A 27,532-nucleotide genomic window follows, 5' to 3' on the forward strand; every position below is an offset into this window, starting at 1 on the left:
AGAAGAAAGTGTCATCTGTGTAAGCCATACAGTCTATGCATTTCGTTACAGGAGCATAAGTTTTGCAATCGTGAATGCGCGCACCCTCCCCTGCCCCCACCAGTGCTGGGCAGAGAGGAAAGCACACATCCAGCTCAGAGGCCTGGCCTCTGAAAGCAGCTCCCCCCCACCCACTGCGCTCACCTGGGGTGCTGGGTTCAGGGACTGAGGGCTGCTCCTCTCTCTGAGGGCCCCCACTTTGTGGGGACTCTTCCACCAGAGGTCCGTGGCCTGTCCCGTGGGCCTGCTTGTTGCCGCGGATGTTGTGCATGGTATTTCTGAAAGGAGAAGCCAGGAGTGGAGGCTGGCAGCCCCACACCCTTCCTGCTGTCTTCTGGCGGGGGATGGGGTCAGGCCTCACTTCCATGCCCACCCCCCCCATCACCCCAGTCACCAGGAACTCTATGTGACTAATCCTCCCCAGGCCCACTCACGGTTCTCCGTGCTTTCTCTTGGGCACACTGTATGGTGTCTAGGAGCTGGGCTAGCTCCGGCCTGCTGCTAGATTATGAGTTCCATGTGTATCTACTACCCTTACTTGGGGATTGACAACAGTGCCTAAAATACAGATGCTGAGTGGACTGGCCAAACTAACCCTCTAAGTCCTCCCCCTGGCCTCTTAACGACTTGGTTAGACCATTAAGGGCCCGAGGTGCCTTTGCACTGGACGCCCAGGCTGCCCGCTGGCCAAGCACTTGTTTAGGCCGTGGCACTGTGTGCCGCTTCTTTAAGGCCTAGGCACTAGATATTCAAGTTCAATACTTGTGTGGGTTATAGGAGGGAACTAGGTAACACAAAGGCGGGTCTGAGAGCATGGCTCACAGAGAAATTCAAAACAAGTCACATGGAAAGACCACTTAGAGTTCCTTGCAAGATATAAAAGTGTACTTATTTCTCAAGCGGGAATCTAGAGGAAGGTGGGTGCCTGGATTAGAGGCTGCTTCTCTCCCCTCCCCCTCCATGGGAGCACAGTACTGCCCCTCTTCACACATCTGGTGCAGTTCACCATGGAAGCCATCAGTCCCAAGGGTTTTGATGGGAAATTGGATCTCCTTACTGTTGATTAGGTATACTTGGGTTATCTATTGCTTCTTGAGTCAATTCCACTAATTGGTGTCTTTCTAGGAATTTGTCCCTTATAGTCCTTTTCCTTTTCTTTTTTAAAGATAGGCTTTCCTCAATTCACAATCCTCTTGCCTTTGCCTTGCCAGTGCTGGTATTACAGGCATGTATCACCACACCCTGGCCCTATAGTCCACTTTATGTCTATATGGTTGGTTAGTAATGCCCCTTTTTTGAATCCAGTATAAAAAAAGAATGAGATTGTGGAGGGATTGAAGGAAAAATTAATTAAATTAAGAGCAGAGGACTAGGAGTTGGTGGCTCACATCTGTCATCTTAGCTACTCACGAGCCTGAGATCTGAGGATCACAATTCAAAGCCAGCCCAACAGGAAAGTCGGTGTGACTCTCTTTTTTTGGGGGGGGGTCCGGTTGTGAGGCCTGAACTCTGGGCCTGGGCGCTGTCCCTCAGCTCTTCAGCTCAAGGCTAGCGCTCTACCACTTGAGCCACAGCGCCACTTCTGGCTTTTTTTTTTTTTTTTCTTTTTGCTTATGTGGTGCTGAGGAATCGAACCCAGGGTCTCAGGCATGCAAGGCAAGCGCTCTACCACTGAGCCACCTTCCCAGCCCTCGGTGTGACTCTTATCTCCAATTAACCACCTAAAAACCAGAAGTGGAACAGTGGCTCAAAGCGTTAGAGCGCTTACCTTGAGTAAAACAGCTTGCTCAGGGACAGTGCCCAAGTCCTGAGTTCAAGCTCTGACAAAAATAAAAATGAAATAAAATAATAAAACTAAATAAAATAAATTAAAAGCAGAGAAGAAATGAAAATCCAATACTCCTAATGCCTGACCCAGGTCTGATTATAATGGGTCCCAGACTCCTTGGGCTAGTATTTCCCCTCCCTAGTTCTTCCTTTCCCCCACTTCGTTACTGAAGAGTAACCGTGGCCTGGATGAGTACATCACTGTGGGCTGGGTCCTGTCATGTGATTTCACAAACCACAAGTTTCAGATGTTGCGGGGCTCCGGGGAACATCCCTGCAGCCACAGGCTGGGCGGGGCATCGGCAATGGCTGCTCACACTTTCCCTTGCCAGGAACCACGGCTTCTAACATAGCCCAGGGCTTGTGACCAGTCATCCCTGGGGTATGCGAGGGTACAGGAACCCCAAGTTTGGGCAGCAGAGTCTTTTAAGTCCTAGCATATTCACCCTGGCACCAGGAGCTCCATGCTTTCTGACATGACCAGGTGAACACCACTCGGCAGCTAACTGTTCTTGAAGAATGTGTCTCTCTCACACGAATTTTTCTGCTTTGTTTGGAGTAATTCATAGACCAATTTCTTCCTTTTCTTTTTTTGTTGGTTCCTAGAACTCAGGGCCTCATACTTTTGTTTGGCTTTCTTGCTCATGGCTGGCACTCTACCACTTGAGCTACACCTTGATTTCTGACTTTTTTGTGTGTGTCAGGTGTGGGACTTGAACTCCACGCCTGGGTGCTGTCCCTGAGCTTTTTTGCTCAAGACTAGTATTCTACTACTGTGAGTAGTAAAGTGCCACTTCCAGTTTTCTGGGAGTTAATTGGAGATAAATCTCATGGACTTTCCTGCTGGGTTGGCTTTGAACTGTGATCTCCAGATCTCAGACTCCTGAGTAGCTAGGATTACAGACGTGAGCCACCAGTGCCCAGCTTTATAGGTCATTTGCCATGTAGAGTGAAAGAGGAGAGCAGCACAGTGACAGACAAAGATGTCTGCAGGGAGAAGCTTCAGCAAGCCAGTTTACCTCAGTTTCCTCAACTGCAATGGGTGTGATGAACACATCCACAACCAACACTGGTTGGGCTGTGCATGGGCCACATTCAGGGCTAAACATGGGTACAATCTGCTCACTGCAGCCTCACAACAACCCACGTATCTAAGTACTGTTACATGCCCACTGGACAGAGAGGAGAGGTGAGATACAAGAGGATAAATAGAGTTGATGAGGGCAGGGCTGGATGCGAACTCCACGTCCGAGTGCTTAACTATGTTGCACATAATGATGTCATGACACAGTGAGGGAACAAGAAGCTGACAGTGCTGCGGGGTGCCCGGCCCTAGGGTGACCTGTGCTCATACAGCAAGCTCCCAGGCCTGCTAGGGTTCGGGGATTCACTACACAAAGGCAGCTGAGCTTCAGCATCCTGCCCAGCCCGAGGCAACACAGGGCCCATTTCTTACAGTGTTGCCTCATACTTTCTGCGGCCATCACGAGGGACTGGAGAGAAGTGACTGGGGGAATGCACTGAAACTTCCTTCCGTTCTCCCTCTCTGCGTGTCCTCTCTTTTACTTCCACTGGGGCCTCTACCAGCATGTGTCTGGCCACATCAAGGTGGGCCACCCCTGGGTGCCCGAAGGCTGGACTCATCAGGCCTTTCCTGGCAGCACATTCCCAGTATCCCCCTGCTTTCCCTCCTCCTCCCCTCCCCCACTCCCCCCCATCCCTCAGGGATGGGTCTTGCAGATGCTTCTTATCCTCTGGAGGGCTTAACTGTCTGGTGTCTTGGCGCCTCTTTCCAGCCTAGATATCTCCCTCTCCCCACCCTTCTCTCCCCTAGGTTCCAGGTCCCTCCCTCTAAATGCCAACTGTGACCTCCAAATTGACTTTTCTCTAATGCCTGCTTTGCTCCAGGGCAGGGCACTGCCCATCCTAGTCACAGACGCCACCAGAGATGCCTGGGCCTGAACTGCAGCAGCCAGGAGCCTCGTCCAAGTTCATCAGGCAATCTAGTCTGCCCTAGGAGAGGGCTGGGGTCATCTGAGGTCTACAGAGAAAGTAAGAAGCCAAATGCAATCAGTGCTGGGCACAGATTGAATTCCTGACAGCTCATTTCTCACCTGCGGCGACAATGGCAGCCATGGCCAGCTCTTCTCACATGCTTGGGATGGTGTGGTGCAGTTCTGACCCAGTCTGCGTGAATTCAGTCCCCCACTTTAACCTTGTCCAGCCACCCCTGTTGTGGGACTGTGGTTTGAACCCAGGATGCTAGCTCGACCTGAGCCACCTCCAACCCAACCCACTGTAACCTTGCAAAGTGAAGTTATTATCACACAAAGGAAGGGAAGTAGAGAAAGCAAACAACTTTCCAAGGGTGGCATAGTCCATGACTGATGGAGCCAGGATCCAAACCCAGGCTGTCTCCAAACTGCTACCTTTTATACCATTGTTTAAAACAAAGCCTGACAATGGCAAAAGACGTATACATTATATACAAAAAACATGACAAAGTAAATTATCTATATTAAAAGGGAATCATTTGATGTTTGAACTTTGTGAAACCATCATAATCTATTCCATTCACTATGCTTTTGATTATACATATCTAAATGTAGAAAACAGAGGAAAGAGATATACCAACTTCCAAACATATTTGTGTGATGAGATCATGAGTAATTGGTGGGGGTACGGGGGAAGATTATGAGTAATTTTTTTGAGATGGTCTTACCATGTAGGAAGAGGGTGGCTTTATGTGCTCTATTTTCCATTAATGGCATTAAATATTTAAAATGTCCGGTGCAACTGTATATTCCTGTAGTCTCAGCACTTAGGAGGCTGAGGCATGAGAATCTTGAGTTCAAGGCCAGCCCAGACAAAAAATTCATGAGACCCACTTCTCAACCATAACATGGTGGCTCATACCTGCGGCCCAATTACCAGAAAGCAGTTAGGAGGAGTGCAATCTGAGGTCATCCAAGGCAAAAATGGAAGGCCCTATCCAAAAGATACCTACAGCAAAAAAGACTGAAGTCATAGCTTAAGTGGTATAGTGCTTGTAGTGAGTATGAGGCCTGGACTTCAAGCCTCAGTTAAGGAAGGGGCTGCTGGAGGCCTGGCTGCCCCATACCCCACTGACACTTACTGTATTTCTGTTCCCAGGTGCTTGAGAGAGATGTTGTGGAGGGCAGAAGGCATGGCAGGGGCCGGCTGCAGGGCGGCCGCCACCCCCACCAGCCCAGTGGGCGTTTTCACAGGACACAGGAACTCCTCCAGCGCTGCCTCCTCGCCTTGTCCTGGGGAGCCAAGGACAGATCAACCTATGAGCACTGTACATGAGCTGACCTGTGCTGGGCTCAGCCCATGCCCATAGCAAGGAGGGTTTGGGCAGCTGCCCAAACAGCCAGCCTGCCTTGCAGGTTAACTGCAGCAGCGGGAGCTTTTCCAGCATCTCTGCAGCCTAGAAACAGATTGTTTTGCTGCTGTAGCCCTTCTGGAAACCCCTTGAAAAAATGCACACTTGCAGATGTCTTCTTTTTTTGGTCTGGGACTGGGACTTGAACTTGGTACCTGACACATTTACTCATTGACTAGTGCTCTACTGCAGAGCCACGCCTCCAACCTCAGACCTGCAGATATCGAATCCTACATCGAGAATCCATCCTGAAGAAGTCTGAGATGCATAGAAACTTTATATGCCAAGGGTCCACCCTGGCCTTGTTTGCAATAGCCTTAAGTCAGGACTTATGTAAAGCTCTAAAAACTTGGAACCAGGTTAGGCATATTGTGATGCTTTCATCAAATAGAAGAGTAAGGAGGTAGTACGTTGAGAAGCTATGATGGATGGAGAGTTATAAACAGCAGGAAAGAACCAGGACTGCTTAAATGATTAAGTTTCTTGATTCATCAAGAAACTTACTTGGCTGCTGATACCTTTCATTTGGAGCCCTCTTGGTGAGAGGCTGAAAAACTTAGGGAGAGGAATTCACTTGTGCATTATATCTGCCAACAACACTAAACACAATGGTAGGGCCAGAGAAAGCAATTCCACTTGAGGAAAGCTTGGCAATCATTGAAACAAATGGGACAATACACTGGCTAGTTGCCAAAAGGCTGTGCCAGGTAGTCTGGCTGCTCAGTACTTGGCAACACCAAAAGCCATTCGTGTGTGTGTGTGTGTGTGTGTGTGTGTGCACGCGCGGGTGTGTGTGTCCTGGGGCTTGAACTCAGGGCCTAGGTGCTGTCCTCGTCTTTTTTGCTCAAGTACAGCTCCACTTCCGGCTTTTTTTTTTTTTTTTTTGTGATTCATTGGAGATAAGAATCTCATGGTGGGGGTGGGTGGGAGGAGTTGGTGGAGAGGGAAGTGATGGTAGGGGGAAAACAAGGGAGTGCTCGCTACAAAATGTACTCATTACCCTACTCATGTAACTGTAACGCCTCTGTACAACATTATACATATACATATATATATGTATATATAATCTCATGGTCTTTCCTGGCCAGCCTGGCTTTGAACTGCAATCCACTGGTTGCTTTTCTTTTCTTTCTTTCTTTCTTTTTTTTTTTTGCCAGTCCTGGGTTTGAACTCTGGGCCTGGGCACTGCCCCTGAGCTCTTCAGCTCAGGCGAGCACTCTACCACTTGAGCCACAGCGCCACTTCTGGCTTTTTCTGCTTATGTGGTGCTAAGGAATTGAACCCAGGGCCTCATGCATGCAAGGCAAGCACTCTACCACTGAGCCACTTTCCCAGCCCCTGGTTGCTTTTCTTGATGAGGAAAAGGCAGGAGGTCCATGGTCAGAATCAAAGCTAGCAGGTGAAAGTTATGGCTTCAAATGCATTTCTGCTTTTCCACTAAAGGTGGGACTCACTGGGGTCCCTCACTGGTAGAGGCAGCTGGGAAGAGCCAGCTAGTACAGAGGGAGGGCTGCCCACCACTGGCATTAGTGCTTTACAGAAACAGGATCCACAGCTTGAGGCCCAGGAACCCCTCTAGCCAGGAAAAAGCCCTCAGGGAGGTGACCACACAACATACATTTAGGTCATGGGTTTATGATTCTCCCACTGAGCCGTTGATTGCCTATCTATATTATCATATAGATCTGGATTTTTCCCCCCCTTTGAGCTTTTTTGGCACTGTGGAAGACTATGGTTTAGGAGACATATGAAATAGTTGTAAATGATGAAAAGCTGAAGGGAGTGTGTCCTGCAGATTGCTCAAAGGCAGTGACCGAAGGCTTTCTACAGGACAGCATCCCTGACTCAGAGTCACAAGCAGATCAGAAGGCCTCCCCTAGCCTGGGGTGGGCCCTGCTTCCTCAGGAAGGGCAGGGCTGCAGCGGTGGAGCAGCCTGCTCCAGGCAGTGGATCCGTAGTAGCTCGTAGACTTGCTCAATTCTCCAGCAAGCCTGTTTGGCTTTGGCCCTGAGTCTGGGAGATTTGGCTTGGTTTCCTGTGGGACAGGTCTCAGGAAGGGAAGCCTCCTGAGTCTGCCACCACCCTGGTCACTGCAATCATGGGGCCTGTGCCTCCACCCCCAGCCCCCAGTGGGGCTGGCTCAACAGGCCCCGCCGTGTGTGTGTGTGTGTGTGTGTTGAAGCAAAGCCACAGAATTAAGCACACGGACCACCTCTACCACAGAAGAGGCCTGTGGGGATCCCTCAACAGGCCCTGCCGTGTGTGTGTGTGTGTGTGTGTGTGTGTGTGTGTGTGTGTGTGTGTGTTGAAGCAAAGCCACAGAATTAAGCACACGGACCAGCTCTACCACAGAAGAGGCCTGTGGGGATCCCTCAACAGGCCCCGCCGTGTGTGTGTATGTGTGTGTGTGTGTGTGTGTGTGTGTGTGTGTGTGTGTGTGTGTGTGTGTGTGTGTGTGTGTGTTGAAGCAAAGCCACAGAATTAAGCACGCAGACCAGCTCTACCACAGAAGAGGCCTGTGGGGGTCCCAGGCCACGGACAAGCTGGTTCTCCACATTTCAGTTCGGCAAGGAGGCTTTCTCTGGTGTCTAGGCTTTCTCCATGAGGTTGGCTTTTGGCAATTGGTGTCTATCAGGGTCAGGGGGTTGGTGACTTGTCACTGCTTGAGGTCAAGGAAACATGGTACATGGGGTCATCTACCAAGGGAGAGACTCTCATGGGCAGATCCACCTGTGATAGACATGTGAAGCATCCAGGGACAGAGGCCCAGGAGGCAGCTACACCAAGTTCTGCCTTTGCCTATTTAACAGCATGGCAACTTGACGTGCAGCGTTTCAGACACTCTGTGACTTGGTCCTAGAACCTGAAAGTCCACACCGTTGCAGGGGAAGTTGGCGGGGCAGAGTGCCCTTCCCATAAACGAAATTTCCCAGTCATATTCCTGGCTGGGGCACAGTGGTGGGAGGGTATGATCTCCAGACTCATCTATGTTGTAACAGTCTAGAACTCGGGATCAAACAAGTTCACTTGTGGCCACGCATGGTGGTATACACCTGTAATCTCAGCACTTTAGAGTCAGGGGGAAGATGAACAAGAGTTCTAGGCCAGCCTGAGCTACAAAAGCCAAGGGCTAGGGATGTAGCTCACTGGTAGAATATTTGGCTAGCACCACAAATAAATAAGTTACGTGAACAAACAAACAAATGAATGAAAGACTTCAGTGCTGAAGCAGGTGGGACAAACAACTCTGTCCTCTGGAAACAATAGACAGGTGCCAGCTCACAGCACGAAAGCATTTGCAGAGGAAGCCTCCACAGCACGGCATCTTTTCTTAGCTTTCTCCTCAACTCTATGTAGGTTTTACTTCTTGAGACATCCCATCATATTGTCATGACAGCAGCTGATGTCTTGTAGGCTCTGACAACACAGAGACATTGTTCTGACCATGTGAGGTGTATAGACTCACTTAAGCTTCACAACCGTTCTAAGAAGCAGGAATTATTAATTGATTTGTTGCCAGTTCTGCCAGTCCTGTGTGCTAGCTCTGAGCTCTTTCTTTTTTGCTAAAGGTTAGCACTCTACCACTTTCACCCACAATCACATTTCTGTCTTTTTAAGTGGTTCATTGGAAAGTCTCATGAACTTTCCTGCCTGAACTGGCTTTAAACTGTGATCCTTAGATCTCAGCCTCCTGAGTAGCTAGGATTACAGGTGTGAGCCACCAGCACAGCACTGAGATCTCTGGTATTGTTGTTTTAATAGCAGTTATTCAAAGAAGTTACAATCTCCTAATTCAGGTTATAAGGACAATTCTTCTTGGCCAATGTCACCCCTTCCTTTGTCCTCCTGCATTTTCCCCCTCTTGTCCTCACCCTCAAGTTTGAACCATTTCTTAAACTCAATTTATGGGGAAGGAAACAAGCAGGACAAGTAATGCAGTGTGCCTAAAAATCACATGAGGTTAGGATGTGAACCCAGGCCTCCAGACCTTGCTCTTACCCTTATTGACTCCCAGAGCCCTGGGTGTGTGGCAGGAGGACATCCATCCATACCTAGTACATACCTAGATCCAGATGCAGGGCAGGCCCATTCCCGGCCAGGGTGGGGTCCAGGGCGGCAGGAGGGGCCCGAGGGCTATTGTGGAATTCCCAGCGCTTCATCTGTAGCTGCTGCAGCCAGTACAGCATCACTTGTTTGGTAGGAGCCTGAGAAGCATAGGTTTAGATGGCAAGGCCCTGTGCCTACTGGGTGGCACGGGTATGCTTGTGGGAGAAGGTCACAGGCGGCTCAGGCCTTTGCTCTTCCCTCCCCTCCCCCAAATATTGTCAGTGTGGTTGGGTACCCACCTCTGAAATACACACATCTTGGCTCTGAGCTCCCATTCAAAGGTTCCTTAACCTCTTTGGGCTTGTTTCCTCATAAACAGCTGCTTTATAGAATAGATATAAAGATCTGGGTTTTGGTGGCTTATACCTGTAAGCCTAGCTATTCAGGATCGAGGTTCAAAGCCAGCTTGGGCAGGAAAGTCCATGAGACTTTTTGTTGTTGGTGGTGGTGGTGGGGGCTTGAACTCAGGACCTAGGTGCTGTCCCTGAGTTCTTTTGCTCAATGCTAGTGCTCTACCACTTTGAGCCACAGTGCCACTTCTGGTTTTCTGGAGATTTGTTGGAGATAAGAGTTTGGGAGGGGGGCTGGGGCTAGGAAGGTGGCTCAGTGGTAGAGCGCTTGCCTTGCATGCATGAGGCCCTGGGTTCGATTCCTCAGCACCACATAAGCAGAAAAAAAAAAGCCAGAAGTGGCGCTGTGGCTCAAGTGGTAGAGTGCTAGCCTTGAGCTGAAGAGCTGAGGGACAGTGCCCAGGCCGAGTTCAGACCCCACGAACGGACCTCCCCCCTCCCCCCAAAAAAAGAGTTTCATGGGGGACTTTTCTGCCTGGGTTCACTTTGAACTGCCATCCTCAGATCTCAGCCTCCTGAGTAGCTAGGATTACAGATGTGAGCCACTGGTGCTCATGAGACTCATCTCCAATTAAGTACCTGAAAACTGGAAGTGGAGCTGTGGCTCGAAATGGTAGAGTGCTAGCCTTGAGTGGTAAAGCTCAGGGACAGCGCCTAGGCTCTGAATTCAAGCCCTATGACCAAGAACAACAAAAATAAATAAATAACATAGATATAAGGATGAAATGTCCAACACAGCATCTGACACATAGCAGATGCTCCAACTGTGTTTGCTGGACAGAGGAGCAGGGGAGATTGTCTCTGCTGCGACACAAGGAAAAGGGCTTTGGAACTCTGATGAGGGTGGGCCCTGGACCCATTTTCTATGATGTGATGGGAGCTGCAGGTTGCAATGAAACCCTGGGGAGCCACACACACACCATGACAAAGAGGTAGCAGTCTAGGGGCTTCAGCACGGCAAACAAATTAGCAGTAAGTGCTGGCGCTGATTTCTTAGCACTAGATGGTCCAAAGGTCCACTTTCACATCCAGTAACTTCCTGGCCCTTGGGGAGGGAGGCAAGTGAGAGTGACCAGCCATTTCTATATATCTCCGGATGGCTGAGGCATATTTGAGTAGTGCTGGTCCCAGAACCTGGTCTTCCATTTCTAGACTAGAACTTGATTGTCATCTGTAGTCAGGAGATGTGTGGCTTACAAGAGAAGGCATGAGATCATATGGGCACAGAGGATGGGAGTGGGCAGACAGTGAGCCCCACCAAACTGCCCATAATTAAGGTCCTATGACAGCAGTAGCAAGCCCTGTGGGCGAGCAAGACAAACTCTACCTTAGAGAACCACAGAGGAGGGGTGAAAGACCCAAGCCTGTCATACAGGTGGTTATGAGATGGAATGATGACCACCAATCTTCTCTTTCCATCCAGGGTCCCTCAGAGACCACAGCCCCTTCCTTGACCTTAATGCTGACAAACCCTGCCCAAGCCCTAACAACCCCTTTATTAAACAAGTCACAAGACACATATATACTGAGCACCTACTCTGTGTCAGAATCAGTTCTAGACCCTGAGCCAATCCAACCAGGCAGCCAGCTAGTCACTTGGGCCATCCCTTGCCATCTCTCCATATCTTCTTCCTCTACCACTGCCCTCTGCCTTTCCCCAGCTCTAGTTCAACCACCATTCCCTCTGCATGGGCCCCTGACTCCGGATTCACCTTTCCCTAATCCGTCTTTACCTAGCAGCCAGAATGAGCTCTGTGAGCATTCCAGTCTCATTATTCTTCCTCGCTCAGGGTTCTTAAACGACTTCCATAACCTACAGGACAAAGTCCAAGCTTCTTAGTCCACCCCTACACCTCTTCAAAATACTCTACCATTAAAAAAAACCCAAAACACTTTTTAGTCTTTTTTTTTTTGAAGCAGAATCTCAAGCTGGCCTTGAACTTGCTCTGTAGCCCAAGTTGGTCTCAAACACATCACCCTTAGTGCCCTAGATTACAGGTGTACATCACCATGCCTCGTTTCCAGCTGATCTTCTAGGCCCTGTACATGTATCCTAGGCTCCAATAATTTGCTTGGCAGTTATGAGTGCATCATTGTTTCCCTCCCTCCTTCTTTCCTTTCTTCTTTCTCCTCCCCCCACTCTCTCTTTCTTCCTTTTTTTAATATTATACAAAGGACATGATGGTTTCTGATGTCTCAGCCTGCAGCACCCTCCTCCCTTTTGTCTTCTGGTCACAGCACAGTTCTAGGTCACAGGGATGCCTTGCTGGATAGCCCCTCCCTCTCTGGTCACCTCCTTTTCCTGGTAAGGCATCTCACTGTGTTCCCCACCCCAAGTCAGCCTGACTCATCACACCTTAAGGAGTGTTGAGGGTGGCTTGCGGGCAGGGACAGGTCTAAGCACTCTATATCCCAGGGCCTAGCTCAGAGCCAGGCACATTCAAGGATTCATGGAATAGTAAAAACCACATGTTCAACAACCTGTATCTAGCACTTCACTTATAGAAGGAGATCCAGGAAGATAAGCCCTCTAAAATGCCTTTCTTGCCATTATTATTATTGTTGTTGTTGTTATTGTCATTATTTTGTTGATTGTGGGGGCTGAACTCTGGGCCCTCAGCTCTTCAGCTCAAGGCTAGCGCTCTACCACTTGAGCCATAACGCCACTTCCAGCCTATTCTGCTTATGTGGTGCTGAGGAATCGAATCCAGGATATCATGCATGCAAGGCAAGCACTCTACAATGGGCCACCTTCCCAGCCTTCTTGTCATTATTTTAATTGAGTCCTCCAATGTGGTCACCAGCCAAGACTCAAGGAGAACCAAACATGTAGGCATCCAGATGCCAAAGCATCTGGAGGTTAGAAAATGGGGAGATGGGGATGGGGATGGGGAGGGAGGCAACCTTCTTGGACTTGTCTCTGCCACCCATATCTGTCTTCCCAGTGAAGTGGTGGTACACTTCCTCTTCACACACACATTCTGCCTGGTTTCCATTATCCTGTCTATGCAAGTGTGTTCATCCAGCAAGCATTTACCAAGTATCCACTAGTTTAGACATGCTCAGCTGAACAATATAGGCTGACCAGCGAAACCTATCTGTTTTCCCTCCTAATCTCTGCCAACGTGAGCTTCAAAACATCAAGAAGGGAATCCTGGCCTTGAGGACAGTGACCATGGTATCTTGACCATAATCCCAAGTGAGAAAGTTACAGCCACTGTAGTTAGGCACACCCCAGAACAGTTTACATAACAACAAGAGGTACAAAGACTCAAGGATAGCTAGGCTCCGGTGTCTCACACCTGTAATCCTGGCTGCTCAGAAGATTAGACCTAAGGATGGTGATTTGAAGCCAGCTGGGCAGCCAAATCTGAGAGATTCTTCTCTCCAATTAACCAGCAAAATACCTGAAGTGTGGCTCAAGTGGTAGAGCACCAGATTTGAGCAGAAAAAGCCAAGGGACAGCACCCAGGCTCAATACCAGCACACACAAACCAAACCAAACCAAACTAAACGGAACTCGCCCTCCCACCCCCACCCCAAGCCTCCAGGATTCTAAGCGCAGACCACACCACTTGGCAGGCCGTTCACTTCGTCTCTCAATCACTCAGTTTCTTAAGCCATGGAATGAGAGCCTGGTCCATGCCCAGGGGCACACACGGAGGAAATGGGTGGGAAAGCCTTTGTAAAGCTCGAGCTCAGGGCACTCGGAGGTGATCACTCCAGCGGTCACCTAGGGGGAGGACACCGTTCCACTTACCTTGAGGGTGATCACCCGGCTGGGGGTCTTGATCTCAAAAGTCCCCTCCTCGGCGGCGACCTTGCAGTCGAAGACCGCACTGGAGAGGTCGATGCTGTCCAGGGGGTTAGCGTCCTGCGCCGTCCGCGAGTAATACAGGTGGCATTTCCCCTCGTCGTAGAAGAACCAGCGGCATTTCCAGCCCCGGAGGGGCCCTTTACCGCCAAACTTACTTAAATATCCGCAGAGTTTCTTGGGGGCCGTTTCCAGGGACTGGGCGCAGCCCTCAGGCTCCAAGTCGGGGATCCTGGCCAACGCGGGGGGATCTCTGGAGTCTGGCAGAGAAGGGGTAGATTCCGGGGTGTCCTCTCGAGTGCTCGCCATCGCTGCCAGCCGAAGCCCACGGAGGGACACTTAGCCCAAACCCCGGAGACTCAGCCCGCAGCTCCGAAGAGGTGGACACCTGAGAGGGGGCGGGGCCACACATGCCCGTCCCCAGCGGAGGACAGAGGGCTCCGATTGGCTGACACGCATGAGCCGCAAAAGCGGTAAACCAGGTTGGGAGCTAGACCCCGCCCCTGCCACCCGCAGGCCACGCCCCTCACGACCTCCATCGATTTCTCCAGGAAACGCCTACTTCCTGTCTTAAACTCCACCCTCCCGGCCATCTTTAGTGAGGGCAGCTCCCCGGTGCGAGGGGGATGCGGATTGAAGGCGTAGTAGGTCTGGAGCAGGCTAGTGTGGGGAATGATTTGTGAAGAGACGACGGTTCCTGGCTTTATTGTTCTGATGGCTCGCCTAATAGCAGGGATGGCGCCTTCTATAGCCTCGTGGACCGCCCGCCTCTTCCCTCTAGGTGCCTCCTGGACCACCGTCCGGAGGGCGCATTACATAGTCATTGGCTGAGAGCGCGTCGGTCTCATAGCTCCACTTCCGGCGCTGTTCCGAGAGGGCGGGGCGTGCCGGGAGGGCGGGGCGTGCCGGGAGGGCGGGGCGGCCGGGAGGGCGGGGCGTGCCGGGAGGGCGGGGCGGCCGGGAGGGCGGGGCGGGCCGGGAGGGCGGGGCGGGTCGGAGGGCGGGGCGTGCCGGGAGGGCGGGGCGTGCCGGGAGGGCGGGGCGGGCCGGGAGGGCGGGGCGGGCCGGGAGGGCGGGGCGGGGCGGGCCGGGAGGGCGGGGCGGGCCGGGAGGGCGGGGCGGGCCGGGAGGGCGGGGCGGGGCGGGCCGGGAGGGCGGGGCGGGGCGGGCCGGGAGGGCGGGGCGGGGCGGGCCGGGAGGGCGGGGCGGGGCGGGCCGGGAGGGCGGGGCGGGTCGGAGGGCGGGGCGTGCCGGGAGGGCGGGGCGTGCCGGGAGGGCGGGGCGGCCGGGAGGGCGGGGCGGGCCGGGAGGGCGGGGCGTGCCGGGAGGGCGGGGCGTGCCGGGAGGGCGGGGCGGGGCGGGCCGGGAGGGCGGGGCGGCCGGGAGGGCGGGGCGGGCCGGGAGGGCGGGGCGGGCCGGGAGGGCGGGGCGTGCCGGGAGGGCGGGGCGGGGCGGGCCGGGAGGGCGGGGCGGGGCGGGCCGGGAGGGCGGGGCGGGCCGGGAGGGCGGGGCGGGGCGGGCCGGGAGGGCGGGGCGGGGCGGGGCGGGCCGGGAGGGCGGGGCGGGCCGGGAGGGCGGGGCGGGCCGGGAGGGCGGGGCGGGTCGGAGGGCGGGGCGTGCCGGGAGGGCGGGGCGGGCCGGGAGGGCGGGGCGGGCCGGGAGGGCGGGGCGGGGCGGGCCGGGAGGGCGGGGCTTTCCCTAAACCCCGCAATGAATCTCGGCGTGCCTCTCGGTGCGTCTCGGTCGGAAACCGCAGCGCTGCAGGAATGCAGTGCCAGGCCTAGGGCTCTAATCAAATGTCTAAATAAATAATAAATGAATGTCTCAACAGTTATCGCGGGTCAAAACAACTGACACAACTTCCTGACTCCTTTTACCTCTTCTCAAGTTCCTCCCCCAGGGCTGTGCAGATCTGCGCAGAGGTATCGTCCTTGCTCCTACCTTCACCGCCTCCTGTTTCTGTAGCTTCCCGGTCATCCCGGGAGGAATCCTGGCGCCAGGCCGGGGGCATCCACCAGAAACGGGGTGGGGAAGGAGGGACGGCTCTGACTGCTCCTGCAGGATTTTCGGATTCTCTTTTCTGCCACGTGGAGCCATTCACTGAGAATCTGATTGGATGAGAGAATTACGTTCAAAAAGGGAAACTACACCATAATGGAATGGTATATTCGTCAGCTTAAAAATGAATGAAATTTATTAAAAGGGAATGAAATTCTGGTACATGCTACAACATGGATGGATATTAAGGGCATTACACTAAATGAAATAAGCTAGACCAAAGGACAAATATTGTCTAATTCTGCCTAGATGAGGTGCCATAAAGGCAGAAAGTATAATAGGAGAGTTATCAGAGCCTGGGGAAAGAATGGGAATTACTGTTTTCTGGACACAGAATTTCTTCTTTTCTTTTCCTTTCTTCTTCCTCCTCTTCTTCCTCCTTCTTTTTAAACAAACAATTGTATGAGCCAGGGTCAGTGGCTTCTACCTGTAACTCCAGCTATCAGGAGGAGGAGATCAGGAGGATTGTGGTTTGAACTTTGCCTGGAGAAAAAATTCATTACTCCTTTTTCAATCAATAAAAGCTAGGTGCAGTGGCTTCCAACTGACATCTCAGCTATAAGGGAAGCATAAATAGGAGGATCAAGGTCCAGGCAGGCCCAGGCATAAATGGGAGATCTTATTTAAAAATTAAAGCAAAATGGGATGGGGAGTGTGTCTCAAGTGGTAAAAGTGCCTGCCTACCTCGGAAGTACAAGACACCAAGTTCAAACCCTAGTACTGTGAGCAAAGTAAAGTCAGTATGATTTTAATTGACTGTGGTTGACATATGCTAGCTTGTATCACTGTGACAAAATGCCTGCAGAAAAAAAACAAAAAGAGGAGAAAGATTCCGTTGATATCCCTTTTGCCTGTAGCAAGACAGAATGTCATGGTGGGAGCATGTAATAGAGCAAAGCTGTTCCTCCTAACAGGAAGAAGGAGGAGGTGGTGATGGTTAAGAGAGGCAAGGCTTCCCTTGTTGCATTACTCAAGGGCACACCCCAATAATCTTGTCTTATTAGGTCCTGCTCCTAAAGTTTACAACTCCTCCCAACAGTGCCATCACTTGAACTCTGGGGAAGGGGGGCAGGACATTTAAGATCCAGACCATAATCAAAAGCTATACACCTGTAGTGCACTCACGAGTTTAGAGATAACTATGAAGTTGTGAAACGAACCCCCAATCAATGCCATAAACATGTCCATTGCCTCCCAATGTTTCCAGATGCCCTCTTTTTATTGCAGTAATCTTAAAACGAGCTCTACCCTTGAAGTAAGGTCAGGTCTGGACAGCACCATATTGGCCACATAGTGGATGGTAGGATCTGGCATCTTGTCTTCATGCTGAGGGAAAGAAACCCCCTGCCCATCACCTGCCTCCCAGGTGATGGTCTGGCTGGCACTTGGGGCAGGCACTTGGCTGATAGGTTACTGACTCTGTCAGTCCAGTGCCTGGGCCTGGGAATTTCCTGCGCCAACCTTATTTAGGCCAGGGCCAGCCCAACTGCCATTATGCCATGCCATATGTGTCTCTATGATTGTTTCCTGTGTCCTGTGTCCTGGCTCCTGGCTCATCTCCAGTCATCATGGTGCCCTAATTCAGCTCTCCATTGGAACTGAATTGGATTGTTGGTATTGTTTTCGTTCTTTCTTTCCTCTTTAGCCAGGCTAAAAGCCCCCTCCCTTACCCCGGGCAAGCAACCTTCTGAACCTGATGTCTATGAGGTAAACTTCTTTAGCTTTTTCATATTAGTGATATCATGGAATGCTTAGCTTTCTGTGTGTGGCTTATTCACTTGGAGGGGTAGGAAACCTTTTATCTGTTTAGGGCCATTTGGATATTTATAACCTACAGAACTATCAATACAGGCAGAGGCCATGGACAACTGACGGAAAGCACATGTGTCTTCCCTGTCCTATGCCAAAAGATTTCATGGACTCATAGTGGTCCAGAGGGTGGACCTTCTCCATCCATGTAATGTCTCCACACTCACCCATATTGTTGCAAATAGGCAGAACTTCCTTCTTTTTTAAGGGTGAATAATAAATACCCCCAATATTACATTTTCTTTATTCTGATTGCAGAATTTCTATTTGGGGTGATGAAAAGTATCTAGAAACAGTAGTGGTGATACTGTACAACACCGTGAATGTATTTAATGCCACAGAACTGTGCAATTAAAATGGTTAAAATGGCTCCCTCCCTCCCTCTCTTCCTTCTTTCCTTTGTTCCTTCCTTCCATCCTTCCTTTCTTCCTTCCTTCCTTCCTTTTCTTCCTTCCTTCCTTTGTAATGCTAAGGTTTGAACTCAGAACCTCATGCTTGCTGGCTTTTTTTCTTTAGTTACTTTTCAAGTAGCTCCTCATGTTTGTACCTTGGCTGGGCTTGGATCATAATCCTATCTATGCCTCCCTTATAGCTAAAATGGCAAGTGTGATGTATATTTTACCTAAATTAAAGAGGTTTTTAAAAAGTGAATCCATGAAGAGACCCAATGATGATAATCGGACCTGCCTCAGATGCTGGTTGTGAGGATGCTTCAGGCTTCTGTGCAGCATCTCCAGATCCACACAACCCTTTATAAAACAAAAGCACTTCAAAAGGGAAGGAGGGCCTCAGAAGCCTGACATGAAGGCAGCAAAGAAGAAACTAAAGATAGACAGGCCAACAAACATTTGAAGCCTATGAGGAGCCACATGAAAAGGCAAGGGTGGAGTGAGAAAGGTCCTTACAATACCTTACCTCAAACAGGACACAGTTAATAGGCACATACATGCAAGTCAACGTGGAGCGGGGACTGAGGCATTGAGCGGTGATCTCTCTCTTTGTCGCTGTCTCTGCTGTCTGTCTCCTTTTCTTAAAGCCATTGAGACACATGACACACATGGAAAAAAGACAGACCCAATCCCATTTGGGTGAAGAAGACAATCTAACAGAAAACTTGCAATGGCTGTCGGCTGATGTTGGTGCTTGATATTACAGGATGTGACATTATAGGATGTGTTACAGGATCTGACATTATAGGATGTGATGTGCTGCAGGGCCCTTTAGTATTCTCCACAGTGCCCTGCAACAGAACCCACACCAACGGTCTCCTCCTCCTGCTCTAGGGTAACCATGTCCTCATGGGCTTCAGAAATGGTCTTCCTCTATCCCTCACCTGCAATGACAGAGAACAAACATGTCTGGCATCCATCAGGCCAAACTTGTGCCTCAGGCCCATTCAGCCACTGGGCACCACTTTCCCTGGTGGAGCTTCTGCCTAGTCGGTGTGAAGGCCATGGTGTGGCCGGCTTAGGCCACAGGCTACAACTCTGTCAACCCCATGGTAAAGCGTTGAAATGGTTAATGGAAGCCCCTTAACTTTTCCACCCCTTCTGTGGGTTGAGATCTGCCCCCACCCCTAGTATTTTGAAGTCCTAATCCTCAGCATCTCAGAATAGAACTGTATTCCAAGATGAGACCTTAATATAAAGAAGCAAAAAAAGGTCAGTAGAGTGGCCCTCATCTAATATGACTAGTGTCCTTGTGAAAGAGATCAGGTGACAGACACAGAAGGCAGACCATGTCAAGCCCTGGGAGAGGCAGTGGTGGAGCAGGAAAGGAGGAAACCAACCCTGCAGAAATCTGGATCCTGGACTTCCAGCCTCCAGGAAGGTGAGAAAAACTGCTTTGGTGTTTTGTTACAGCAGCTTCAGCAAACTCATACATACCTCTAGCAACAGGGAGCTTCCTTGGGAACTCAGCAGAGAGAGCCTACTTAAGCTTGTAACACTGGCCGTTCTTAGAAGCACTTTTTAAGGAGCTCAAGCAGGAAGTCCTGCCAGATAGCTTTATATCAGATGTTTTCCCCAAATCCCAACCAGCTTCTACTTTTATCAGCGAAATTGGGTGGGTGGCTGGAGGCAGGCTGTACAGATACCAGATGTGGAGTGGGGTGCCATTGGAATTTTCATCTGCTGATAAATTTTGGGGCCTTGCTTTTCCCCACTTGTAAAATAAGATCACAATACCTTTTCAGGACTTCATTGAATATTTGTAAAGGTGGAAAGTTAGGGATGGATGATACTTGGTTAGGTATTCAAGATCCGAACCAATGCGTTATATGCTCAATGCTGCACCAGGAAAAAGAGAAAGTAAAAAGAGAAAGAATAGATTTGCAGTTTAGGGACAGTAGAAGGGAGTCACTGTTGATCTAGATCCATGGACTGCTCCACATGCACTTCTGGATGTCACATCAACATTGGCCCACACCTCCCCTTCTACTACCACATTAGCTGTCAGCTAGTGACATCTGGTGGCCTGCTGTGGGTACTGTCTTCTGGGATGCTCAGTCCCTGGACAGATCCTTTGTAAAGGAGCAGAAAAGCCTTAACACCTTATAAATGCAGGTTACAGATCTGACACCTTTAAAAATTAATGTATTTCAAACATTCCTTTGAGGGCTGGGGATATGGATTGGTGGTGGAGTGCTTGCTAGCCTGCATGAAGCCCTGGGTTTGATTCCTCAGTACTACATACACAAAAAGCTGGAAGTGGCATTGTGGCTCAAGGGGTAGAATGCTAGCCTTGAACAAAAAGAAGCTCAGGGACGGTGCCTAGGTCCTGAGTTCAAGCCCTAGGATTGGCAAAAACGTTCCCTTGATATTTATTTAGCAAAGACAAGAAAAGCTGATTTTTTGCTCGAAACTGTGCATTTGTATTCACAATAAGAATTTATTACATGAACTACTAAACCATTACTTCCTTATCAATTTTTTCTTTCTTTCCTATGAAATTATTTGTGTGTGTGTGTGTGTGTGTGTGTGTGTGTGTGTGTGTGTGTGTACTGGGGCTTGACCTCAAAGCCTTTCACTCTTCCTTAATATTTTTGCTCAAGGCTGGCACTTACTCTGCCACTTGAGCCATGCCTCCATGTTTGTTTTTTGCTGGTTCATTAGAGATAGGAGTCTCACAGATTTGGACTCAAGCTTCATTCTTCAGACTTTAGCCTGAGTCTTCAGATCTCACCTTGAGTGGCTAAGAATACAGGTATGAGCCACAGGTATCTGGTATTAAGTTCTTTTTTGTTGTTATTGTTGGTTGTGGGGGCTGAACTCTGGGCCTGTGTGCTGTCCCTCAGCTCTTCAGCTCAAGGCTAGCACCCTACCACTTGAACCACAGCGCCACTTCTGGCTTTTTTCTGCCTATGTGGTGCTGAGGAATCAAACCCAGGGTCTCATGCATGTGAGGCAAGCACTCTACCACTGAGCCAACTTCCCAGCCCCTTAAGTTCTTTTTATTAAGGAAGGAATAATTTACATGAATGTAGTTATATACTTTTCTTGAAAATATGTTTCAAAAATGTTGGAAACACAATATAGTTGCTAACATATCTATTTTTTCTGTCATGGGGCTTAAACTCAGGGCCTTGGGAGCTGTCCTTTACCTCTTCTTTTCTTTTCTCTTTTCTTTTCTTTTTTCCAGCCTTGGGACTTGAACTCAGGGCCTGAGCACTGTCCCTGAGCTTCTTTTTTCTCAAGGCTAGCACTCACCACTTGAGCCACAGTACCACTTCTAGCCTTTTCTGTTTGTGTGATATTGAGGAATAGAACCCAGTGCTTCATTCATGCTAGGCAAGCACTCTACCACTAAGCCACACTCCCAGACCTGTCTCTAACCTCTTTTGCTCAAGGCTGGCTGTTTGCCACTTTGAGCCACAGCACAACTTCTGATGTTCCGGTGGTTAATTGGAGATAAGAGTCTCACAGATTTTCCTGCCCAAGCTGGCTTTGAACTGTGATCCTCAGACCTCAGCCTCCTTAGTAGCTAGGGTTACAGGTGTGAGTTACTGGCACCTGGTCATATATATATATATATATATATATATATATATATATATATATATATATATATATATATATATATTTTAGTAGTGTCATTTTTCTGTCGATTAAAAAGTTCAAAGATTTTATGTTTAACATTTAATTTTCAAATATGTAATTTTTGTTAGTATCAGGACTTGAACTTAGGCCCTCATGCTTTCCACTGGCACTATACCACTAGCGTCATTCTTGTTGGTAATTTTGGAAATGGAATTATACAGGCGTTTCTTGCCCAGTCTGGCTTCAAACCATAATCCTAGATCTCAGACTCTTGAGATCTGTAGCTAAGATTACAGGCATGAGCCACCAATGACTAGCCAAATATGTTTTTTTTTTTTCAGTCATGGGGCTTGAACTCTGGGCCTGGGCGCTGTCCCTCAGCTCTTCAGCTCAAGGCTAGCGTGCTACCTCTTGAGCCACAGTGCCATTTCCACCTTTTTTCTGCTTATGTGGTGCTGAGGAATCCAACCCGGGATATCATGCATGCAAGGCAAGCATTCTACCACTGAGCCACCTTCCCAGCCCAAATTATGTATGTTTTAAAGAGAACTAAGTTCTTTTAAGTGCACAAGTTGTTGGCAAGTAGGAGTTCTCACTGTTTTTTTTTTTTTAAAATGAAATAGTGAGTTAGATAAACAGTGATTATTGGAAGTAGAGGAGAGAAATAATGTTTGGTTTATGCATACCTCCTAATAAAACTCAATCCCCGGGACTAAGATGGGTTCTCTGGGGTCCCGGGCAGGTAACTGTAGTGGATCTCACAGCTCCATTAGTTAAGTCTTGCTTGAGTGGTGGTGAGCAGAGCCAAGTTCTGCACGTTGAGCTGCAGAATCTCAAAGGAACTTCTGACACAGGAAACATGTGCTCCCATTCTCTTGCCCATTTCGAATTTCCAATGCGCCACTGATCGTGCAAAAGAAATTTTAGCTCTAGAGAAGCACACTTTTTAAGTTATTTTGTATTTTAAAGAATGTGAAAATATGGAGATTTAATTTTCACAAGTTTTTACAAGACATTGAACTGAAGTAAAGTATTAGTGGCTCCTGACTGTAATTCTAGCTACTGAAGAGGATGAGATCTGAGGATCAAGGCTGCAAGCCAGACTGGGCAGAAAAGTCCATGAGATTCTTATCTCTAGTTAACCATCAAAAAGCCAGAAGTGGAGGTGTGTGTGGCTCAGGTAGTAGAGTGCTAGCCTTGAGTGAAAAAGCTGAGGAACAGTGTCCCATACCACTATGAAAGGGAGAGACAGAGAGGGGAGGGAGGGTGTAAACTTTCGTGTGTTTTATGTTCTCAGATGCTGGGCAAGAAATGTCCAAGTACCACTTACTGTGTGGTTTTTTTTTCACTTGTATGATGTTTGCCTACAAAGAATTTGTGTTGCCATCATTATTGATATAAGATTGGCACGTCTGGTTTCTTTCACAAACCAGAACATTGCTGAGCAGGGATTCCTTCATGTCGGTTGCGTGTCTTCTTCAGCCCCACACGGCCTCTACGGTTCCTTGGTGAAATCCATCAGGCAAGTAAGTGGCAGTCCACGTTCTGTCTGCATGCTGCCTGAGCTTCAGGGTTTCTCCCTTACACCCGGCCCACTTCCCTCATGTGTGTTATTACCCACCTTCCCTCTGCAGGCCTTTGCTGGGTTCTGAGCTTCTCTGCTGTCATCAGACACAACGGCACAGGACTTCATTCTCCTCAGTCCTCCCTCTTTCCCCGTGCCTCTCTCATGATGAGCCACCCCAAAGCTGCATGGAACGTGGGAACAGCACAGGCCACCAAAAGGCCATCAGCACACAGCCCGCAGACGGGCTCCCAGAAAGCCAAGACAAAGGAGGAAGGCAGCTCCTGGGGTTTGTGACGACGACAGCTCTTCTCCCTCTTCAGGACAAGCAATGTCCATTTGACATTTTCAAGGTGATCTTATTCCTCGTTGAAGAAATGTTAGGGCCCATGAGATTCCTGTGTAGGAGAGCTCAGCACTTCTTATTTCATAAAGAAACCCAGCAACACATGGGAAAATGTCTGAACTTCTAGCCCCAAATACAAACAAGATGGCTTAGGCAATAACCTGGATCAAATGAGCATACAAGATTGCCTATAACTCAAAGAACCAATCAATCCTGGAATATATAATCTAAACCAGGCCTGGTGGTGCACACCTATAATCCCAGCATTCAGGAGGCTGAGTTAGGAGAATCTGGAGTATGAGGTCAGCCTAAGCTACAATAGAAAGACACTATTTCCCAAACCCCATTCATATCATTTAAATGATTTCTGGGGACCAACACTAAGTCCATGGCACGTCTTATCTTACCTACTCACCTATCAACCCTATGAAATAGGGACTCAAATTACCCTCATTCACATAAATGAAGAAACTTGAGCACAGAGAGGTTAAGTTACTTGTCCAAGGTCACCCAACTAGTGAATGATCATGAATTTAAATCTAGCCACTTTAACACCAGAGAGATTTGGTACTTAATTTCCCTTGGAATTTTCCTTCCCTTTCCCAGTAAATGGTACTGTGACATTTCTTGCCCAGCATCCAAGAACGTAAAGCACACAAAAGTTCTCAGGGGAGGCCAAGGGGTAAACCTCAGGGGTCAGGGGTCAGCAACTCTGTCATAATATGAGAAAAAGTTGATATGTGTGTGTGTGTTAAGGATCCATGATTATCAATGGCTCCTAGGAAGAATGTGAGAGTGGAATAAAGGCCAACCGAGTAAATGAAGTTTTCACTGCAGTTTAAATGTTTAATGAAACTCCCTGCTGAGCTGTTTCATCTTCAGCTAAACTGCTTCCTTCCCATGCGGACCAAGTGCTTCTCATGCTTTTGACTAGATTCATCATTTTGTTTGTGCTTCATTTATGCATGTGTTTGGCTTTTCTTTTTTTTTTTTTGGGTCTGGTCGTGGGGCCTGAACTCTGGGCCTGGGCGCTGTCCCTCAGCTCTTCAGCTCAAGACTAGCGCTCTATCACTTGAGCCACAGCACCACTTGTGGCTTTTTTCTTTTTGCTTATGTGGTGCTGAGGAATCGAACCCAGGGCCTCATGCATGCAAGGCAAGTGCTCTACCACGGAGCCACCTTCCCAGCCCCTGTTTGGCTTTTCTCTGAAGGCTGTTAAGCATGAGTTTGTATCTAGTTTGAACATGTGTCAGTAACTTCTTTGGAATAAGGTAAGTCAACATTGGGCTTTAAATGATGTCCATCTGGCTTTTCAAGTTGGGGAAATCCCGCTCTAGGTATCTTTTCCATGGGACTTCTGATGGATCTTCTCTATGCAGAAACTAACTTCCTGTCAGTGCTGGAACTTTCCAGTGCAAGGTGTAATGGGTGACAGCAGCTGAGACTAGCTATAGCTGTGGAGAACAGAGATGCCTGAGCAAACCTCAAACACCACTGAGGCTGGCGCTTCTCTACCGTTACTCTATTTCCTTATTTATTTGTTTGTTCGTTCATCCTTACTGAAGTTTTAACTCAGGGCCCTGCCCTTGCTAGGCAGGTGCTCTACAACTTGAGCCATGTCCCCATCCTACCCCACGTCAGTCTTGAATATAGAGTTTATTTTGTGGGCCATTTGTTGATGGAGTTAATGGTCTTGTTTTCTAGTATCTCTGCTGCTTCATTCAGGATCTCTGAGAATTATGGCTTTATGAGATAATGTGTTTTTTGTTTTTTGTGTGTCCCTGTACTGGGGCTTGAATTCAGGGCCTAGGTGTTGTCTGTTAGCTTTTTCACTCAAGGCTGGTGCTCTACCACTTGAGCCACAGCTCTATTTGTCTTTTTTTGCCACTCCTGGGGTTTGAACTCAGGACCTGAGCTTCTTTTGCTCAAGGTTATCTATCCCTCTACCACTTGAACCACAGCACCACTTTCAGCTTTTTCTGTGTATGTGGTACTGAGGAATTGAACCCAGGGCTTCATGCATGCTAGGCAAGCACTCTACCACTAAGTTGTATTCCTAGCCCCTGTCTTTTCAAAGAAAATTATATTTTTATCTTTAAGTAGCTGTACAAAGGGATTGTCATCTCTTTCTGGCTTTTTTCTTTCTTTCTCCTTGTCTTTTGGTGGTTAATAGGAAGTAAGAGTCTCAGGGAATTTTTTCCCCCTGGGCTGGCTTCCGTGATCCTCAGATCTCAGCCTCCTGAGTAGCTGAGTTACAGGTGCAAGCCACTACCATTTAGATGGCATGAGGATGCCAAGTGGTGTTGGTAGGACAGAGGAGCCATGGGACAAATCTTTCTGGGACCCAGGGTCTAGAGTGGGAGCTGTGGAGGCTGTGATTTTTCTGTTATTGTTCAAGACCCTGCTTTGGTTGCACGTAATTGAACCTAACTTGAGCTATCATCCCAGGCATAAAAAGGGAAACTATTGAAAGAACTGAAGATCCAAGAAGGGTCTGACCAACCCAGCAGATAAAGGCCCATGATGCTTCTGGCCTTTTGGAGTAGCTGAGCAGAGCCTCAGACCCCATCAGGCCCCAGCTCTTGATCCTGTTTTTCCTGGCTGGCTGCATTTATTTTTTTCTTTCATGGCAGACTAAATTTTTCTATGTGGAGGTTTTAGAGGGAAGGGACTTTTCTTTTTCTTTTTTGATGACAGCCCTGGAGCTTGAACTCAGGGCCTTGTACTCTCACTTGGCGTTTTCACTCAAGGCTGGCGCCATGGCTCCACTTCCAGCCTTTTGCTGGTTAACTGGAGATAAGAGTTGCATGGACTTTCCTGTCTGGGCTGGCTTTGAACCTCGATCCTCAGATCTCAGTCTTCTGGGTAAGTAGGATTATAGGCGTGAGTCACCAGGGCCCTGCAGGAGGGATTTGGGTCCAGTTTGGGCCCCTTTCCACCTTGGATCAAGCAGAAGTCACGGTCATGTGATCACAGGGGCTGCTTGGGTACTGTCAGATTAGTGTCAGCAGAAGGGAGGAGGAGGGCAGCGCATGAAGGGAAGGGACCCAGCCCGGCAGGCATTTTCTGAGTTTCTGAATGGAGGAACACCGCCCTCTCCACTTCCATTTTTGGGAAGAGTGATGGCAGGAATGACGACAGTTTTCTCCCTTTTATTCATAAAAACAAATTTGCAACAATTTATTAAAAATTGATACCATGCAGTGGTGGTGGGGGCAGGGTGGGAGAAATTCCTCATTTACATCCAATCCTGGCGGTTCCAGTTTAATTTAAAGCATTTTGTGCACTAACAATCATTGGGGAATGCCTTCGGGCCAAAGCCTCTTGGAAATGGGATGTGTTGGCTATGTATAAAAGAACAGAACCATTAGATAGCTAGAGTCACTTATTTTCGGGGAAATTAAGAAACAAAATGGGTGAACCCTATGTGATCAGTAGACAGAGTGGACTTGGTGAATTCATCTAGCAGACGGAGCACGTTTTTTGGGAGTCACAAAGGATTACAGACACACGTTCACCTCCGACAGTCCAATACTTTTTGTTTTGTTTTTCCTGCTATGCTGGAATAATATTTCTACAGGTATTTTTGTGTGTGTATACATTATGTACAATTGTCTCTTTTTTAATCTTTGAAAAAGTAATGTGATCCTTTAAATTAAAAAATTTTTTGGGGGGGGGTGAAATCAAGAAAGCAAGTAAATACTGGCAACACACAATTGAGTGACAACACGATTTGTAGTGCTTAAACAGAGAGGACTTCGACTGGACCTGTGATGGAGTCATGTTTTGTTTCTTTTGTAATTTTATTTTCCTAAAAGCTACAGTACTTCCGTAAGCTCTCTTGGAAGGGAGGGAGGGAGGAAGAGCTACGCTAGGGTGAACTTGGGTGCTGTGAAATATTGGCGATGGTGATTCCCACGGGCCCTTGTCATCACAGCCGGGGTGGTGACACGTGTGTTTCTGACTGCTGTGGACCTGGGCGGAGATTATTGCCTGCCTGTTGAAGCTGCCATTTAGGATTTATTTTTTATTTTTCCCGGGGAGTGAGCAAAACCCCACTCTGTTGTGCAGATGCCTGGGACTATGTCATTCAGGCCTTTCTCTAGCAAAGAACGAACCTGTCCAAGAATGTCAGAAAAGTCCTTGGGAGTCTCCCGTTTTAGTCCAGGCTGTTT

General features: G+C 48.9%; 1 protein-coding gene across 1 annotated transcript in view; it reads right to left on the bottom strand.

Annotated features, from left to right (window-relative positions):
- The window catches only part of Tbc1d2 (TBC1 domain family member 2), a 40,306-nt gene extending 26,378 nt beyond the window's left edge, over positions 1-13,928 (bottom strand). Inside the window, exons 1-4 of the mRNA XM_042696201.1 lie at positions 13,490-13,928; positions 9,336-9,477; positions 5,003-5,153; positions 184-317 (exon numbers count right to left, since the gene is read on the bottom strand). Of these exons, the coding sequence (XP_042552135.1) occupies positions 184-317; positions 5,003-5,153; positions 9,336-9,477; positions 13,490-13,852 (790 nt within the window). The 5' untranslated portion in view covers positions 13,853-13,928. The remainder of the gene's footprint in view (positions 1-183; positions 318-5,002; positions 5,154-9,335; positions 9,478-13,489) is intronic.
- Between the last annotated feature and the right edge of the window lie 13,604 nt (positions 13,929-27,532).

This window comes from Dipodomys spectabilis, unplaced genomic scaffold (genome assembly GCF_019054845.1).
Source record: "Dipodomys spectabilis isolate Male_0828 unplaced genomic scaffold, ASM1905484v1 ptg000006l, whole genome shotgun sequence".
Taxonomy (NCBI): Eukaryota; Metazoa; Chordata; class Mammalia; order Rodentia; family Heteromyidae; genus Dipodomys; species Dipodomys spectabilis.